General features: G+C 59.5%; 1 protein-coding gene across 1 annotated transcript in view; it reads right to left on the bottom strand.

Moving 5' to 3' along the window:
* Nucleotides 1–19,808, bottom strand: part of ttn.2 (titin, tandem duplicate 2) — a 158,917-nt gene that overhangs the window by 24,927 nt on the left and 114,182 nt on the right. Inside the window, exons 213-215 of the mRNA XM_077617694.1 lie at nt 2,712–19,805; nt 2,261–2,557; nt 1,604–2,191 (exon numbers count right to left, since the gene is read on the bottom strand). Coding sequence (XP_077473820.1) covers nt 1,604–2,191; nt 2,261–2,557; nt 2,712–19,805 — 17,979 coding nt within the window. The remainder of the gene's footprint in view (nt 1–1,603; nt 2,192–2,260; nt 2,558–2,711; nt 19,806–19,808) is intronic.

Raw genomic sequence — 19,808 nt, 5'->3', positions numbered from 1 at the left:
GAGCCGGACCATTTTAGATCTAATATTTTGATTTTTAATAATGGATTATAAGACCTGGATCAAAAGCCTTAAATATTCCGTTTTTTAATAGATATAAAACTGTTTATTTGAACTTTTTTTCTTAGTAAGGGAAAACATCTAATCATTTGTTTTTCATTTCAAATGGAAACAATTTATTTTTAATTATATTCAATAGTAAGGTGGAAAACCAAAAATAGTTTTATATATTCATTTTTTTAGATTTTACAAAATGCTTTTTGACCTAAAAACACCAAAAGAAAAAAATGGATAAAAATTGCAATTATTGATTTAAAAAGGGGAAAATCAGGAAATATAATATACATCTATAATCTTCATTTGAATTTGATCCTAAAACAGAAAGTTGGCACTCGTGATTGACTTACTCGGGCCGCACAAAATGATGAGGTGGGCCAGATTTGGCCCCCGGGCCACCACTTTGACACCGGTGTCTTAGGGGATGCTACATTTTCCTTCATGTGTCCAATGCTTCAATTTCTTTGAGGCACTCACTCACTCACTCACTCATCAATGGTCAAAAGTTTGCGCTTTGATGGCCCACGTTTGAAATAGGTCCAAAAAAAAGTTTGGAACTGGCTATGACAGTTTATACCAGGCAGCTTTTCCTTTTCCAAGGCATCCAGCAAAGACATAGCTGGCAAAGTTGAATCGACGGGGGTTGGGTCGCTGTGGGTGAGGAGGGAGCAGCTTTTCGTTTTGCAAGCCATTCAGAAGTGACCGAGCTGACAAACTTGAAGCAGCGGGGGTTGTGCTGTGTGAAGCACCTGACTCCAATGCACTAATTGCACTTGTAACATACAGGAGTTGCTCTTTAGAGGTTGAAACCAAAGCACCCCCGCACTCACTGTGGCCCTTATTTTGCCCAGCCCTATTAAATATTATGGGATGCTACGTTTTCCTTCATATGTGCAATGCTTCAATTTCTTGCTCTCAAAAAAACCTTTGAAATAGGTCCAAAAAAGTCTTGAACTGGCTGCTTTTTGTTTCCCAAGTCATCCAGCACAGATATAGGTGACAAAGTTGAATCAACGGGGGTTGAGCCGCTGTGGGTGAGGAGGGGGGAGCTTTTGGCTCAAGACATCCACCACCGACCGACTGACCGAGCTGACTGACAAACTTGAACCAGCGGGGGTTGGGCAAGAGAAGCACCTGATGGCAATCCACTGATTGCACTCGTAGAACACTAGTATTGTGGAAAGTTTTGCTCTTTCGAGGTTGAAACCAAAGCACTCACTTTGGCCCCTTTTTTTAATGTTGCCCAGCCCTGTTAAATAAATGACTACCTTATTTTCACAACTATAAGGCGCACTTAAAAAGAAAAATGGATAAAAAAATGACAATTATTGATTTAAAAGGGGGAAAATCAGGAAATTTAATATACATCTATACTCTTCATTTGAATTTGATCCTAAAACAGAAAGTCGGCACTCGTGATTGACTTTCCCGGGCCGCACAAAATGATGCGGCGGGCCAGATTTGGCCCCCGGGCCGCCACTTTGACAGTTAGTTTAGCGGGTGCCAACGGCAACCGAAGCAAAGAGCGGCAAGGACGATGGCCACTTACTGTACGGGAGGCTGACGGAGACCGCCGGCGAATCCAGGTGCTCCCCGATTCCGTATCTGTTCTCGGCCCGGATCCTGAACTGGTACTCCAAGCCCGTGGTGAGCTTCTGGATCTTGATGGTGCAGCGAGCCACGGCGGAGGACACGTCCATCCAGCTGGCCGTGGTGGTCTCCCTTTTCTGGACAATGTAGTTGGTGATGGGGCTGCCGCCGTCGTAAGCGGGCGGCAGCCACTTCAGGCTGACGCTGTCCTCGGTGACGTCAAACAACTCCACGGGTCCCAGCGGCACGCTGGGCCTGTCCAGGACCACGATGTTGACAAAGGACTTGGCGGTGCCGGCGGAGTTGGAGGCCAGTATGTCGTAACGGCCCGAGTCTCGGGCGATGCTCTCGCGCAGCGTGATCTTGATGCTGTCGGGCGTGACCTCGGAGTTGAACCTCATGGTGGACTTCAAGATCACGTTGTCCTTGGAGAGGGACACCTTGGGCAGGGGTCTGCCAATCAGAGGGATCTCGCACTTGAGCGTGGAGCCGGCTCGGACCAACACCGTGTTGTGGGGGAAGTCTTTCATCACCACTTCAGGGGATTCTGCCACAAACGCCGGAAGACAAGCGGTGAGAAAACCTCCCGGTTGGCAAATGTCTTCCTCGGACTTACCGTGCTGGTCTTTGACCAAGACCGGGGTGAGCATTTCCTTGACGTCGCTGAATCCGGCGTGGTTCTCGGCTCGGACTCGGAAAAAGTACTCGGTGCCCTCCCTCAAACCGGACACCGTGAATTGTAAGGATTTGGTGGTGCCGCACTTGGCCCACTTCTCCTGGTCTTTCTCCAAGGCTTCCACCAAATATCCCGTGATCCTGCTGCCGCCATTTTGTTCGGGTTTGAGCCAGGCAAGAGTGACGCTCTCTTTGGTCACGTCGCTCACGCCCAACTTTGCAGGCGGGCTAGGTTTTTCTAGAAAAAAAGAGCAAAAGACCCATGTTAGACTGGCGGCCCGGGACCAGATCTGGCCCGCCACGTCAATTGGTCCGACTTTGTTTTTCGCTCGGACAAAATGTCCTTTTAATGGCCCAATGAAAGATTGGCCAATAGTTAGTTGTTGACTTACCTGTGATCTTGGTTCCTTCTTTGGTCTCGCCAGGAATTCCTACGCCGTACTCGTTCTCCCCGGTCACTCTGAAGAAGTACACGCCGCCCTCCTGCAGGTCCGAGACCTTGTAAGTCAGCCGGTGACACGTGTCGGTCAACTGAGTCCAGCCCTTTTTACTGGCCTCGCGAATATCTACGAGATAGTTCTTGACGGGTCCTCCTCCTTCATTCTCCGGAGTGTCCCAGGTCACGGTGGCGGAATTCTTGGTCACGTCCTTGACGGCGACGCAAAGCGGAGGTCCGGGAGAGTCCAGGACCCTGACGTTGAGGGCCAGGGAAGCGGTCCCGGCCACGCTGGACAAAGTGACGGTGTACTTTCCGGAATCGTTGCGAGTGGCTTTCTCCAAGGTGATGGAGGTGAAGGTGTCCGTGGTGTCGATGACGGCGCGGACCCTGAGGTCCACGTCGGGCTTGGTCCAAGTCACGTTGGGCACGGGTTTGCCCTGGAAGGGCACGGTCATGGTGAAGGAGCTGCCGTCCTTCACCGTCAGGGTTTTCCTCATCTCGTTGCTGATGGCGAAGACCGGTTCTTCCTCTCGTTCCTTGGCCACCTGTTTGTCCGACTCCGGACTGGGCTCGCTGACTCCGATCTTGTTGATGGACTTGACCACGAATACGTACTCCGCACCAGGTTTGAGTCCCACCACGGTGAATTCGGTGTTCTTGGTGTTCTGGACGCCCACCGTCCATTCATCGTCCGAGGTGTTCCTGTACTCCAGCCGGTAACCGGTGACGGGCGCGCCGCCGTCAAAGAGCGGTTTCTTCCACGACAGCGTGGCGGTGGTCTTGGTCGAGTCGACGATCTTGGGCTTGGCGGGTGCCGAAGGCAAGAACTGGGGATCTTCGGCCTTGGTGAGAGGGCAGGCGGCGCTGGGAGCGCTGAGGCCGGCCGAGTTTTCCGCAAAGACCCTGTATTCGTACTCGCAGCCCTCGCGAAGGTGCGACGCTTTGACCCGGAGGTCGTAGACGGGTTTCTTGTTGACGCGGATCCAGCGGAGGCCGCTCTTCTCTCGCTTCTCGATCACGTAGCCCGCGATGCTGCTGCCGCCGTCGGAAGCCGGCCTCTCCCAGCAGATGGTCATGGCCTCGCCGGTGACCGCGGTCACCTCCACGTTGGTGGGGGCGGCGGGGACCGTGAAGGGATCTGCGGCCTTCGTAGGCTGGCTCTCCAGAGCCTCGCCCTCGCCGTATTTGTTGACTCCTCGAACTCTGAAGATGTACTCGTTGCCTTTCAGCATCTTGGTGACTTTGCAGGTCGTGGCCTTCATGTCTCCGTGGACCAGAGTCCAAGCCAGTCGGCTGGTCTCCCGTTTTTCCACAATGTAATGCGTGACGTCGGCGCCGCCGTTTTCGCCGGGAGGGCCCCAGCTCAGGGTGCATTTCTCTGCCGTCAGGCCAGACACTGCCAGTGGCCCCGAAGAAGGCCCGGGCCTATCCAGAACCTTGCAGTTGATGGCCACGGACCTGGTTCCCGCCACATTGTGCAGCGTCAGGACGTACTGGCCGGAGTCCCTCCTGATGGCCTCGGTGACCTTCAGACTAGTTGTGAAGTTGTTGGTGGCGATTTCACACCTGGCCTTGGCCTCAATCTCTTTGCCGTCTTTGGACCACGACACCACGGGGAGAGGCCGCCCGGTGGTCTCGGCGTCCATTTGAATGGTTTCCCCGGCTTTAATGACAACCAGCTGTCGGAACTTTTCTTCCAAGATGATTGTGGGCGGCTCCACGTCGTCCTTGACCGTCACCGCTCCGGTACTCTCGGAGGGAACGCTCAACATCTCGGCAGAATTCTTGGCCATCACGCGGAAGTCATAGCGCACGTCTTCCGTTAGGCCCGTGACGTCAAAATAGGTGTCCTGCAGGTTGTTAAAGTTGCATTTCAGCCAGCGGCCCTCCGGCAGCTCTTTCCGCTCGACCACGTAGCCGACGATTTTGGCACCGGTGTCGTGTTCCGGCCGGTCCCAGAAGAGGGAGACCGAGGTCCTCGTGATGTTGGTGACCCTCAGGTTGCGGGGGGGTTCGCACGGATCCCTGGCCGCCACCGGCTCGCTGGCTTTGGAGCCCGGACCGATGCCGGCGATGTTCTCGGCGTAGACCCTGAACTGATAGAGCAAACCTTCCTCGACGCCGGTGATCTTAAACTGGGTCTCGGTCAGGAGACCTCGGTTGGCCTTGGTCCAAAGGATGCCGCTTTGGTCTTTGAACTCAATGTGATAACCGATGACGGGGCTTCCGCCGTCCCTGACGGGCCGCTCCCAAACCACCAGCATGGCGGACTTGCTGGCGTGGGAAACGCCAACGTTGGCGGGGGTGCCCGGAGGCTCGAACGGATACTGGGCCACGACGGGAGCCGAGTCCACGGCGTGACTCTTGCCGTATCGGTTCTCGGCCGCCACGCGGAACTGGTACTCCGTTCCCTGAGTGAGGCGGCTCACCTTGATGGAGGTCCTGGCGACCGTGGCGGACACAATTTGCCAGGCGGTGGTGGTGGTGTGTCTCTTTTCTACCACGTAATTGTTTATTTGACATCCGCCGTCGTAGGTCGGAGCGTCCCAAGACAGAGAGACAAAGTCGGCGCTCACCTCGTCCAACTTGATGTTACTGGGCGGGCCCGGCTTGTCCAGGACGACCACTGAGATCTCACCCACGGTGGTGCCCACCGTGTTGGCCAGCGTGATCTCGTACTTTCCCACGTCCTCCCTGCTGGCATCCTTGATGACAATTTTAGACGAGGTCCCGGAAGTCAGAACGTGGACTCGAGTGGTTTGCTTCAGCGCCCGCCCGTCCTTCTTCCAGGAGACTTCAGGCTGCGGCCTGCCCTTATAGGGGACGTCAATCTTCAGGTCGTCTCCCGCTTTGACGCTGTAGGTGTTGAAGAGCAGGTCGGCGGCGGGTTTCAGCGTGACGTCCTTAGCGGTCACGGGGTCTGGGAGGAGCTTGGGGTCGCTCCTACCCTTGTCGTTGACGGCCACCACCCTGAAAAAGTACTCCTCGTCCGCGGCCAGACCTTCCACGGTGGCCTCCAGCGCTTTCACCTGGGCGCACACGGTCCAGGTCTCTTCTCCGTAGGGCTGCATCTCCACCAGGTAGCCCGTGATCTTGCTGCCGCCGTCGTGGTCGGGCCTCTCCCAAGAAAGAGACGCGCTGTGACGGGTCACGTCCACCAGCTGAACTCGGCCGGGGGGGAGGGGGGCCTGGGAAACTTTGACTCGCTCGGTGGAGGCGGGCAGACCCACGCCGAATTCGTTGACCGCCAGCACGCGGAAGTAGTAGACGCCTCCTTCCTGCAGCTCGGAGATGATGTGGGAGTTCCTCACGCAGCTGCTGCTGACGCTGGTGAAGGCCATCCTCTTCTGCTCCCTCTTCTCCACCACGTAGTGCGAGATCTTGGCCCCGCCGTCCACCAGAGGAGGTTCCCAGGAGAGCGCCACCGAATTCCTCTTCACGTCCTTCACCTGGAGGTTGGCCGGGGCGCTGGGAGAGTCCAGAACTCGGACGTTGATGAAGGCCGTTTTGGAACCGCTCATGTTCTCCAGCGTCAAAAGGTATTTGCCGGTGTCAAATCGGTCGACGTTGTCGATCACCAGCATGGTGTAGGAGCCGGTCACCTCGATCTGAGCGCGCTCGTTCAGCACGCCGTCCGCCTTGGACCAGCGGACCTCCGGGTCGGGCTTCCCTCGGATGGTGACGAACAGACGCAAGGTCGCCGTGGCCCGGACGTTGACCATTTTCCTCAGGTCGCAGTCCAGCTCGATTTCGGGAGCCTCCAGCTTCTCGGCGGCCACCACCGAGCCGGGCAGGTCCACGTGCTCTCCCACGCCGGCGCAGTTCATGGCGCAGATGCGGAAATGATACTCGGCGTTTTCCTTCAGTTTTTTCACCGTGTAGTCGGTGGACTGCGCGCCCGACTGCGGGGTGCAAACCTGCCAATCGTCCAGCGCCGCCTCCTTCATTTCCACCACGTAGCCGCTGACGGGAGCGCCGCCGTCATAAATGGGCCGGCTCCAGGTCAGGGAGACGCTGGTGCTGGAGTGGTCCACCACCTTGGGGTTGTTGGGGGCTCCTGGCGGGTAAATGCTATCGAGGGCCTTGATGTACTGAGTCGGGGCGCTGGGGGCACCCACGCCGGCGGCGTTTTGGGCAGAGACTCTGAACTCGTAGGAGTGGCCCTCGGCGAGACCCGTGCATCTGAACCTCAGGTCCGTCAGCCTCTTCTTGTTGCACTTGCTCCAGCGGACGCCGTCCTTGTCGCGTTTTTCCAGGACGTAGCCCTCGATCTCGGCGCCCCCGTTGCTCTCCGGTCTCTCCCAGGTGAGCACGATGGAGTCCCTGGTGACGGCGCCGGCCTCGGGCACCGACGGAGCGCTGGGAGCGCAGAAGGGATTGCGCGCCACCACGGGCTCCGACTCCAGCGGCTCGCCGACGCCGTACTTGTTGACGGCGGTGACTCTAAAGATGTACTCGTTTCCGGGCAGGAGTTTGGTGACCTTGTAGCTGATGGCTTGGATCTTGGGTTCCACCATGGTCCACGACAGACGGCTGGTCTCTCGCTTCTCGATGACGTAGTGAGAAATGGCCGCTCCGCCGTCCTGCGAGGGATGGTTCCAGTGCAGGTAACATTTTTCGGAGGTGACCCCCTTGACTTCCAGCGGGCCGTCCGGGGGGCCGGGGCGATCCAGAACCTTGACGTTAACCGGGATCATCTTGACCCCTCCCACGTTGACGAGCTTAAGGACAAAATGCCCGCCGTCCGTTCGGACGCATTCCTTGACGGTCAAGACGGAGCGGGTGAGCGTGGTCTTGATCTCCATCCTCGGCACCGTCTTGTCGATCTCCTTTCCGTCCTTCAACCAGGTGACCTCGGGCAGAGGCTTGCCGCTGTAGTCGGCGTCGACGACGAAGGTCTCGCCGGCCCGAACCACCGTCAGGTCCTTGAATTTGGAATCCAGGGTGGCTTCGGGCGCCTGGATCTCGTCCTTAGCGGTGATTTGGCCCGTGCTCGCGGAGGGGCGGCTGGACGCCCCAGCCGCGTTCTTCGCCAGCACTCTGAATTCGTAGACGCAGTCCTCGGTCAGACCGGCGATGGTGTACTCGGTGTCCAGAATGTTGGTGAAGCTGGCCTTCATCCAGCGGGTGTCGGGGTGTTTCCTCCTTTCGACCACGTAGCCCGTGATCATGCTCCCGCCGTCGTACGGGGGAGCGGTCCAGCGCAGCGTCACCTGGTTCCGTGTGATTTGGATGGCCTCGGGGGTTCCCGGTGGGTCGCAGGGGTCCCGGGCCACGGCGCCTTCCGAGACCTTGCTGACCGCGCTGGCTCCGGCGATGTTTTCCGAGTACACCCTGAATTGGTACTCGATGCCCTCCTCCAGGTCCCCCGTCTTGAAACGTGGATCTGGGATGATGAGCCTGTTGAGCTGAGTCCACAGGAGGCTGTTCTTCTCCTTCCTTTCCAGGTGGTAGCCGAGAATGGCGCTGCCGCCGTTGTTGGCGGGGGGCTTCCACTCCACGACCATGCTGTCCTTGGTGGCGGCGGTCACCACGGGCGCCGCCGCCGCATCGGGCACGCCGAACGGGTACTGGGCGACGACTTGCGGTGAGATGATGGCCGGGCTCTTTCCGTATCTGTTCTCAGCGGACACCCTGAACTGATACTCCACGCCGGTCTTGAGGTTGCCAATCTTGATGGTTGTCCTGGCGATGGTCGCGGACACCATCTGCCACGCCGTCGTGGTAGTGTCCCTCTTCTCCACGATGTAGTTGTTAATCTGACAGCCGCCGGTGTAGGTGGGAGGCTCCCAGGAAAGGGTCACGTAGTTGGAGCTGACTTCGTCGATCTTCACCGGACCGGTGGGCGGTCCCGGTTTGTCCAGAACGGTGACCGTGATCTCTTCGGTGGCGCTTCCGAGGGTGCTGGTGGCCGTGACCGCGTATTTGCCCGAATCCTCCCGCTTGGCTTCCTTGATGCACAGCTTGGTGGACGTGGGCGTGCCAGATACGTTGAGCCTGGTCGTCTCTTTCAGAGTCTCTCCTTCCTTTTTCCACTCCACTTTGGGGACCGGACGGCCAATGACTGGAATCTCCATCATCAAATCTTCCCCGCTTTGCAGACTGTAGGCGTTAAATCTCAAGCGGAAGCCCGGCATCAGGGTCAAATCCTTGGCCACCACCGGGGAGGCCAGAGGCCTCGGGTCGCTCTTGCCTTTGTCGTTGAAGGCGGAGACTCGGAAGAGATATTCGTGCCCGGCGCTGAGGCCCGCGACCGTGCCTTCGCAGGTTTTGGTGGTGGCGGCCACCACCCACTCGTCGGAATCCATGGTTTGCATTTCCACGTAGTATCCGAGGATCCTGCTGCCTCCGTCGTGCATCGGTTTTTCCCACGACAGCGACACGGTGCTTTTGGTCACTTCGGTTAAGGTGACTTTACCCACGGGAAGAGGTGGCTCGGAAGCCCTGACGGATTCCGTCGTCTCCACCGGCAGTCCCACCCCGAACTCGTTCTCGGCCAGGACCCGGAAATAGTAGATGGCGCCCTCCGTGAGGCCGGTGACCCGGTAGCTGGTCTTGGTGCATTTGTTTTCCACGTTGGCGTAAACCTTCCTGTTGGACTCGCGCTTTTCAACGAGGTAGTTCTTGATTCTTGAGCCGCCGTCAATCAGAGGGGGCTCCCAACTTAGCGTGACGCTCTCCCGCTTGATGTCTTTGACCGCCAGGTTGACGGGCGCTCCCGGAGTGTCCAGAACTTTGACGGACACAAACGCCGACTTGGTGCCGGCGCTGTTTTGCAGATGAAGGATGTATTTTCCAGCATCGTGTCTGTCACAGATGTCGACGGAGAGCTGCGTGTAGTCTTCCCCGGTCTCCACTTGGACTTTGCTGGGCAGTTCGCCGTCCTCCTTGGCCCAGCTCACCTCGGGTGTGGGTCGACCCTTAAACGGAACGCAGATCCTCATGGTGGCTCCTGCACGGACGACGATTCCCTTTCGCAGTTCGGCGTCCAGGGTCACCTCCGGAGTGTCCATCTTGTCCACGGGCGTAACCGGGCCGAGGAGTTCGGTGGGCTCCCCGAGCCCCAGCTTGTTGATGGCGCACACCCGCACTTTGTATTCCTGGTGCTCGGTCAACTTGGTGACGGTGAAGTGGGTGGCGCTCACGCCGCAGGGCGGCGTGCAGATAGTCCACTCCTCCTCGTCGGCCTTGGCCATTTCGACGGCGTAACCCTGAATCTGGCAGCCGCCGTCGTATATGGGCCTGTGCCAGGCCAGACTCACCGAGTCCTTGGTGGTGTCGGTCACGTGAAGGTTGGTGGGGCTGCCGGGCTCAAAAGTGGGGTCGCAGGCCTTGACGTAAGGCGTGGCCGGGCTGGGCTGACCCACGCCGGCCGCGTTCTCGGCAGAGAGCCTGAACTCGTATTCGTGGTCCTCGGTGAGTCCCGTGACCCGGAAGCGCAAGTCGGTCACCCTGCGCTTGTTGCACTTGGTCCACCTGACGCCGGCCCGGTCTCTCTTTTCCACAATGTAGCCGACAATGCTGCTGCCGCCGTTACTCTCGGGGCGGCTCCAGCAAACGGTCATGGAGTCTCTGGTAACGTTGGTGATCTCCAGCTCCCGGGGAACGCCGGGGGCCACGAAGGGATTCCTCATGACGACCGGCGCCGACTCCAGGGGCTCCCCCTCGCCGTATTTGTTGACCGCCATCACCCGGAAGATGTATTCGTTGCCCTTCAATAGTTTGGTGACCTTGAACATGGTAGCGCCGCAGTCCCCGGAGACCACGGTCCACGCCAGCCGGCTGGTCTCCCTCTTCTGGATGATGTAGTGAGAGACGCCGCTGCCGCCATCGTCCCTGGGTGGAAGCCAAGACAGGGAGCACTTCTCCTCGGTCACGTTAGCCACGGTGAGCGGTCCCTCCGACGGGCCCGGCCTGTCCAGGACCTTCACGCTGAAGGGGACCGTCTTGCCGCCCGCCACGTTGCTCAGGACCAGCGAGTAGTGCCCGCCGTCCACTCGAATGGCATCCTTCACGACCAGGAGAGCGTTGAAGTCCGTATTTTTGATCTCGGCTCTGGCGGAGTTCTCCACTTCCACGTCGCCCTTGAACCATTGGGCCGAAGGAATGGGCTTCCCCCCGACTCTGGCCGCCAGACTGAACGTCTCCCCCGCGTTGACGACAATGGTTTGGTTGTACGCGGCGTCCGTCTCGCACGTGGGCGGGTCCACCTCGTCGATTGCCGTGATGGATCCGGTGCTGTCGGAGGGCTTGCTGACGGCACCGGCCGCGTTCCGCGCCACGACTCGGAAGTCGTATTTGGCGTTTTCCGTCAAGCCGCTCACCGTGAACTCCAGGTCCGTGAGGTTGGCGAAGCTGGCCTTCATCCACTTTCCTTCGGGAAGATCGCGTTTCTCCACCACGTAGCCGGTAACGACGCTCCCGCCGTTGTACTGCGGGGCCGTCCACCGGAGTTTCACCAAGTGTCGGGTCACCACCAGCGCTGCCGGACAGCCGGGGGGATCGCAGGCGTCGCGAGCCACGTAGACCTCGGAGACTCTGCTGCACTTTCCCACGCCGACAATGTTCTCGGCGTAGACTCTGTATTCGTACTCGATGCCTTCCTCCAGGGGGGTGGATTTGTAGCGGCACTCTTGTACCAGGCTCTTGTTGATCTTGGTCCAAAGGATGCTGTTCTTCTCCTTGCGTTCCAGATGGTAGCCCAAGATGGCGCTGCCTCCGTCGGACGGAGGTTTGTGCCACTCCACCACCATGTAGTCCTTGGCGTACGAGGAAACAAAGGGCGTGCCGGGCGGCCCGGGTTCCTGGAAGGGGTACTGGGCCAGCACCGGCTCGGAGTCGATGGCGTAGCTCTTGCCGTACCTGTTCTCGGCGTAGACTCGGAATTGATATTCGGCGCCGGTCTTCAGATTGCCCACTTTGAGCGTCGTTCTGGCCACCGTGGCCGATACCACCACCCAGTTGGTGGTGGTGGTGTCTCGTTTCTCCACCACATAGTTGGATATTTGGCAGCCCCCCGTATAAGTGGGAGGTTCCCACGCCAGCGCAATGCTCTCGGCGCTGACGTCCTCCAACTTGATGGGTCCCGTAGGAGGCCCGGGCTTATCCAAGGTGATCACCTCCACAGTGGCTTCCTTGGAGCCGAGAGAGTTGGCTACGGTGATGGTGTACATGCCCCCGTCCTCTCTCGTGGCGTCCTTCAAAGAAAGCCTGGTGTGGTGGGGCGAATCGGTGACGTTGACTCTGGTGGTCTGCTTGAGGGCCGCTCCATCTTTGCTCCAAGTCACGGTGGGTTTGGGATGTCCCGCGATGGGCACTTCAATCTTCAGGTCGTATCCCACTTGGACATTGTAGCTGCTGGTTTTCGGTCTGACGGCGGGCTCGATCACGAGGTCCTTCGCCACCACCGAATGCGCCAGTTGCCTGGGATCGCTCCTGCCCTTGTCGTTGACGGCGACCACTCTGAACTGATACTCTTCTCCCTTGAGCAGGTTTGCCACCACGGCCTCGGTGGCCTTCCCGCGGGCGCAGACGGACCAAGTTTCGCCGTTGGCGGGAGCCAGTTCCACTTCGTAGTGGCTGATCCTGCTGCCGCCGTCGTGCACGGGCTTCTCCCACGTCAGGGCCACCGTGCTGCGGGTGACGTCGACGACGCTGACTTTACCCGGGGGCTGCGGCTTCTCGGAGATCTTGATGGGCTCCACGGTTTTGGCGGGCAGACCCACTCCGTACTCGTTCTCGGCCAGCACCCGGAAGAAGAAAATTCCGCCCTCCGGAAGAGGCTCCACCTTCCAGGTCATCTTATTGCAGACGGTGACCGGGGAGTAGACCTTCCTGGTGCTCTCTCGCTTCTCCACGATGTAGTGCTTGATCTTGGAGCCGCCGTCCAGGAGCGGAGGCTCCCACGTGAGCGTAACGGAATTCTTGCTAATCTCCTTCACCAAGAGGTTACTGGGAGGGCTGGGCGAGTCCAGGACCCTGACGCTGATGAAGACCGACTTGACTCCGCTGGCGTTCTCGGCGGTCAGGGTGTACTTGCCGCTGTCGAATCTGTCCACGTTCTCAACGACCAGCGAGGCGTAGCTGTCCGTGTTGTCCATCTGCGCCGTATCCTTCAGCTCCCCCTCGGCCTTGCCCCATTTCAGCTCGGGGGCCGGGCGGCCCCTCACGGGAACGAAGAGCCTGAGGGTTCCGGCGGCCCTGATGTTGATCATCTTCCTCATATCGGAATCCAAGTCCAGGTCCGGCGCTTCCAGCTTCTCCTCCAGGGTGATCGTTCCCGCCACGTCGGCGTGCTCGCCGACGCCAATCTTGTTGATGGCGCAGACTCTGAACTGGTACTCGTGCTTCTCCAGGAGCTTGGTGACCGTGAAGCGGGTGTCTGCGATTCCGGAAGGCGGAGTGCACAGGAACCACTCATCGGAGGCGCTGTTGCGCGCCTCCACCATGTAGGCCTGAATCTCGCAGCCCCCGTCGTAGATGGGTTTGCCCCAGGCCAGGGAGACGGTGGACCTGGAGGTGTCCACCACCTTGGGGTTGTTTGGCGGGCCTGGTTTGAAGATGGGGTCCAGAGCTTTGTGGTACGTCGTAGCGGGACTGGGCGCGCCCACGCCCGCCGCGTTCTCGGCCGAGACCCGGAATTCGTAGCTGTGGTTTTCTAGCAGGCCAGTAACCCTGAAACGGAGCTCGCTCACGTTACGCTTGTTGCACCTGGTCCACCGCACTCCGTCTTTGTCACGTTTCTCCACAACATAACCCTGGATGGGGCTGCCGCCGTCGTTGCTCGGTCGTTCCCAGGTCACCACCATGGAGTCTTTGGTGATGGTGGGGACGTCCACCTCCGTGGGCGGGTCCGGAGCGACGAAGGGATTTCGAGCCACCACCGCCTCGGACTCCAGGGGCTCGCCGACACCGTATTTGTTCACCGGAATGACTCTAAAGATGTACTCGTTGCCCGGAAGAAGCTTGGTGATCTTCAGGTTGAGAGTCTGGGCTTTCGGCTCCACGACAGTCCAAACCAGTCGGCTCGTCTCCCTTCTTTCGACAATGTAATGGGAAACATCTGCGCCTCCGTCCTGCAATGGCGGTTTCCAGGAGATGGAACACTTCTCGCTGGTGACGCCGTAGATGGAGATGGGGCTCTGTGGCGGGCCCGGCCTGTCCAAAACTTTCACGTTGAAGTTGACCGATTTCTCTCCGCCCACATTCTTCACCAGCAAGGTGTACTGGCCACCGTCCACCCGAACGGCTTCCTTGACCACCACGCGGGCCAAGAAGTCTGTGTTTTTGACTTCCAGGCGGGCCGCTTCGCCTAGGACTTGGCCGTTCTTCAGCCAATGCGCCGTGGGAAGCGGTTTGCCCGAGAAAGCCGCCTCTAGCGCGAACGACTCTCCGGCGTGGACCACCACGGTCTGGGAGTACTTGGCGTCCAGGTCGATTTGGGGCGGATCCACCTCGTCCTTGGCCGTGATGGCTCCGGTCGAGTCGGACGGCAGGCTGCTGACGCCCGCCGCGTTCTTGGCGATGACGCGGAACTCGTATGTCTGGTCTTCGGTCAGTCCGGTGACCACGAAGGAGGTCTCCAGGACGTTGGCGAAACTGGCCTTCATCCAGCGCCCGCTCCCTTCTTTCTTCTCCACCACGTATCCGGTGATTTTGATGCCGGCGTCATACTCTGGTTTGGACCATCGAAGGGTCACCTGATTCCTGGTGACGATGACGGCCTCGGGCTTTCCCGGCCTGTCGCACGGGTCCCGGGCCACCTGCAGTTCGCTGGCGACGCTGGCCTTGCTCACGCCGACAATGTTCTCGGCGTAGGCTCGGAACTCGTACTCGATGCCTTCTTCCAGGCCCACCACTTTAAATCGGGGCTCCGGGATGAGCTGCTTGTTCTGCCGGACCCATAGAATGCTGTTTCTCTCTTTGAGCTCCAGGTGGTAGCCCAGGATTTTACTCCCGCCGTCGTTGCTGGGTTGGTCCCACACCACCGACATGGTCTCCTTGGTGGCCGAGCGGACGACGACCGAACGGGGCGCAGCGGGCACTTCGAACGGATACTGAGCTACGATGCTGTCCGAGAGCAGCGCCGGGGACTTCCCGTATCGGTTCTCCGCGGCGATTCTGAATTGGTACTCGCATCCGGTCTTCAGGCGGACGGCTTTTACCGTGGTTCTGGCCACCGTGGCGGAGACGATCTGCCAGAGGGTGGTGGAGGTATCTCTCTTCTCCACCACGTAATTGTTGATGGCGCAGCCGCCATCGTACTCCGGCGGGTTCCAGTACAAGACCACGCTGTCGGCGGTGACTTCGTCCAGCTTGATGGGGCCGGTCGGCGGGCCCGGCTTGTCCAGGACCACCACGTTGATATCCGCCGTGGCCTCTCCGGCAGAGTTGACCAGTTTGATGGAATAGGCACCCACGTCGTCCCTGCAGGCCTCCTTGATGACTAGGCGAAGGTTTTTGTCCGTACTTTGGGCGTTGACTCTGGTGGTCTCCTTGAGGGCCACGCCGTCCTTGAACCAGGTCGCCGTGGCTTTGGGACAGGCGGCGTAGGGTATGTCGATCTTCAGATCGTCTCCCGCCATGGCGCTAAAGGTGTTGAAAGCCAATTTGAAAGTGGGCGAGATCACCAGATCTTTGGCCACCACGGGCACGCTGAGGGCGCGAGGGTCGCTGGCTCCCTTCTCGTTGACGGCCGAGACGCGGAACATGTACTCCTCTCCCCGCGTCAAGCCGGCGACGACGGCCTCGTTGCTTTTGACGGTCATGACCTGGGTCCACTTTTCGCTTTCGCTGGCCTGCATCTCGACCACGTAGCCCGTGATCCTGCTGCCGCCGTCGTGGTCGGGCTTCTCCCAAGACAGCGTGACGCTGGTGCCGGTCACCTGGCGGAGGGACACCTTGCCCGGAGGCAGGGGCCTCTCCGACGCTTTGATGGGGTCAAAGGTTTCCACCGGGAGGCCCACGCCGTATTCGTTCTCGGCCAGGACCCTGAAGAAGTACATCTTCCCTTCCTCCAGCTCGCCGATCTTCCAGCTGGATTTGTGGCAGGCGGCGCAAACGGTGGAGTAAGCTTTTCTGGTCGACTCCCGTTTCTCCACCACGTAACTGCGGACCCGTGACCCGCCGTCAATCAGAGGCGGATCCCAGGTGAGCGAGACGGAATCTTTGGTGACCTCTCTGATGAAGAGGTTCTGAGGCGCTCCGGGGGTGTCCAAGACCCTGACGTTGACAAAGGCCGTCTTGCTTCCCGAGGCGTTCTCCACGGTGAGCGAGTACTTGCCGCCGTCGAACCTGTCCACGTTTTCCACTTGGAGCGTGGTGAAGGACGACGTGACCTCGATGATAGCTTTGTCCAGGGACTCTCCGTGCTCTCGCGACCATTTGACGTCCGGTGCCGGTCGTCCTTTGACGGGCACAAAGAGTCGGAGCGTGCCGCAGGCTCTTACGCACACCACCTTACGGAGATCTGCTCCCAGTTCGATTTCGGGGGGCAGGAGCCTGTCTTCGGCTTTGGGGGTCCCGGGCACAGCGGCCGGCTCTCCCACGCCCTCGCAGTTGGTGGCGCAGATGTTGATTTTGTAATCTTGGTTTTCCTTCAGCCCGGCGATGGTGAAGGAGGTCGCCGTCCATCCCTTCTTGGGAGTATGAATGGTCCACTCGTCTTCCTCGGGCAGGCAGGTCTCCACAACGTAGCCGGTGATTTCGGAACCGCCGTCGTACACGGGCTTGTTCCACGCGAGGGTGATGGACGACTTGGTGGTGTCCAGGACTCTGGGGTTGCCCGGAGGTCCGGGTTGGAAGATTGTGTCCACGGCCTTGTAGAAGGGGCTGGAGGGACTGGGCTGGCTCAGCCCGGCGTTGTTCTCGGCGAAAACTCGGAATTCGTACTCGTGGCCCGGCGTGAGGCCCGAGGCCTTGAAGCGGAGGTCGCTCACGGTCCTCTTGTTGCACTTGACCCAGCGCAGCCCGGTCTTGTCTCTTCTCTCAACCACGTACGTGTGGATTCCGCTGCCGCCGTCGTGTTCCGGCCGCTCCCAGCAGACCACCATTGAGTCCTTGGTGATAGTCGTGACCTCGGGCTGCCCGGGCGGGTCGCTGGCAACGTAGGGATTGGTACAGATGACGGGGTGGGACTCGATGGGCTCGCCTATCCCGTACTTGTTCACGGCCATCACTCTGAAGATGTACTCGTTGCCCTTGAGAAGTTTGGTGACCTTGAACCTGTTGGCTTGCAGGTCCGTGGCCACGTTGGTCCAGGCCAACCTGCTGGTCTCACGCTTCTGAATGACAAAGTATTCAATCTTGGCGCCGCCGTCGTGCGTCGGGTGCAGCCAGTTGAGGACGCATTTCTCCGCCGCGATGTCGGTGACCGTTAGTGAGTCCGGCGGTCCGGGTCGGTCCAGCACCTTGACGTTGAAGGTGTACTTGGCAAAGCCGCCGGGGTTGCTGGCGGTCAGGGTGAAGGCGCCGCCGTCTCTTCTCAAAGAGTCTTTGTTGACCAAAGACGTGTGGAAAGGAGAGGTCTTGATCTCCAATTTGCCAGTGTCCTCCAGCTCCTTTCCGTCCTTGGACCACACCAGCGAAGGGATGGGCCGACCCTTCACGCCGGCCTCCAGCGCGAACGCTTCTCCGGCCATGACCGCCACGTTGCTGGCGAACACGGCGTCGACGTCGAGTCTGGGCTCTTCGACGTCGTCCCTGCACGTGATGGCTTCCGAGGCGGGAGATGGTGCGCTCACGGCGCCCGCCGAGTTGCGCGCCAACACGCGGAATTCGTAGACGGCGTCCTCGATGAGTCCGCTGACCGTGTAGATGGTCTCCAGGATGTTGTTGAAGTTGGCTTTCAGCCAGCGGCCGTTGGGAAGCTCTCTCCGCTCCACGGTGTAGCCCGTGATGGAGAATCCTCCGTCCGCCACTGGTTTGGTCCAAGAGAGAGTCACCTCGTGCCTGGTGACGTTGAGCGCCAAAGGTCTGCCCGGTGGGTCCACCGGGTCCAAAGCGTACAGCGGCTCAGAGGCTTTGCTGGGCTTGCCGAGACCGGCCAGGTTGGCGGCGAGGACCCGGTGCTCGTATTGGATTCCGTCCACCAGGCCGGTCGACTTGAAGATGTTTCCTATCACCAGAGCTTTGCTGATCCTCTGCCACAGGATACTGTTCCTCTCTTTTCGTTCCACGTGGTAGCCCAGAATGGGGCTGCCGCCGTCCGAGCGTGGTTCGTTCCAGCTCAGAGTCATGGCGTCCTTGTTGAAGGACGTCACCGTAGGGGTCCCCGGCTGGCCCGGGACGTCGAACGGATAGGTAGCCACCACCGGCTCGGAGACGATAGCCGCTCCGACGCCGTAGCGATTCTGGGCCCTGACGCGGAACTGATATCCGGTTCCCGTGACCAGTCGGGCTGCCTTGAACGTGGTGCGGATGACTGTGGCTGCGAGTTCCACCCAGGACGTGCCGGTGGTCTCCCGAATCTCCACGATGTAGTTGTTTACGGGCACCCCTCCGTCGTCCTCCGGCGGCTCCCAGGACGTGAGGATGTAATCCGACGAGACTTCGTCCATCTTCATGGGACCGGTGGGCGGGCCCGGAACATCGTGGACCAAGACCGTGATTGTCTCCGTCACCGTACCCAGCATGTTCTTGCCGGTAATGGAGTACTGCCCCCCGTCGCTCCTCTTGATCTCGCCAATGTTGAGGACAGTTGACGTGGCCGTGGTTTCGGTGTTGATCCTTTGCGTCTCTTTGAGGGCCGCGTCTCCTTTCTTCCAGGAAACCACGGGCCTGGGTTTTCCCAAAACCGGGATCTCCACCTTGACGCGGTCCCCGACCTTGGCGATGACCGTCTTCTGGTAGACGCTCCGCAGGTCAAATGACGGTGCCGATGTTTGCTCTTTGATCATCGTCGGCCGGCTCTCACGCGGGTCGCTCCTGCCGGACGCGTTGACGGCCATGATGCGGAAAGTGTATTCTTCTCCTTCGATCAGATTGGTCACGGCGTAGTCCAGAGCCTTGACGGCGGCGACGTGGACCCAGTGATCGGTGTCCTTCCTCTGGGCCTCGATCACGTACCCCGTGATCAAACTGCCGCCGTCGTGGAGAGGCTTGGTCCAAGCCAAACTGGCGCCGTCGGCGGAGACATCGGTGACGTAGAGGTTTTCTGGCGGCGAGGGGGCCTGAGATGCCCTGATGGGCTCGGGGGTTTCCGCCGGCTCGCCGACGCCCAGGTCGTTCTCGGCAGAAATTCGGAAGTAGTAGTAAGCGCCCTCCTCCAGGTCGGCGAATTTGAAGGAGCACTTCTGCCGGTCTGTGCTCAGGACAGTGTAGGCCTTCTTGGTGGCCTCTCGCTTCTCGATCACGTAGGTGCGAATCTTGGAGCCGCCGTCGATGATGGGGATCTCCCATTGGAGGGTGATGCTATTCTTGGCGATCTCCCTCGGTTTGAGATTGACCGGGGGACCCGGCGTGTCCAGGACCTTCACGTTCACAAAGCCCGTCTTCTTCCCGGCGACGTTCTCCAGGCAAAGGTTGTACTTGCCGGCATCGTAGCGGGTGCAATCGGGGATGACCAGCAAGGTGTACGACTCGGTGGTGTCAATGTGTGCGCGCATTTTCAGATTGACGTCGTCTTTGCTCCAGGTCACGTCCGGAACGGGGCGCCCTCGGATGGGAACGAACAGGCGGATGGAGGTACGGGCCCTGACGACCAGGGACTTGCGCAGTTCGGCATCCAGCTCAAAGTCCGGAACCGACTCCCGATCCAGCAGTTGGGTGACTTCTTCCACCTCCGCCGGTTCGCCGACGCCCTCCGAGTTGACGGCTTTCACTCGGAAGTGGTACCTGCCTCCCTTCTGCAGTTTTCCAATCACGCACGAGGTAGACTTCAGCAGGTACTCGGTCTCCGTCTCCCAGTCGTCGACTCCTTCCTTTTTATACTCGACAACGTATCCGTCCACTTCCAGTCCGCCGTCGTAATGGGGTCGCCCCCAGGTGAAGCTGGCGGATGTTTTAGTGGTATCTGCAATTCTGGGGTTGGAAGGAGGGCCTGGCGGATCTG

Source organism: Stigmatopora argus, chromosome 13, assembly GCF_051989625.1.
Source record: "Stigmatopora argus isolate UIUO_Sarg chromosome 13, RoL_Sarg_1.0, whole genome shotgun sequence".
NCBI classification, from domain to species: domain Eukaryota; kingdom Metazoa; phylum Chordata; class Actinopteri; order Syngnathiformes; family Syngnathidae; genus Stigmatopora; species Stigmatopora argus.
The sequence above is the reverse complement of the archived record's forward strand: the minus strand, read 5'-3'. Positions and strand labels throughout refer to the sequence as shown.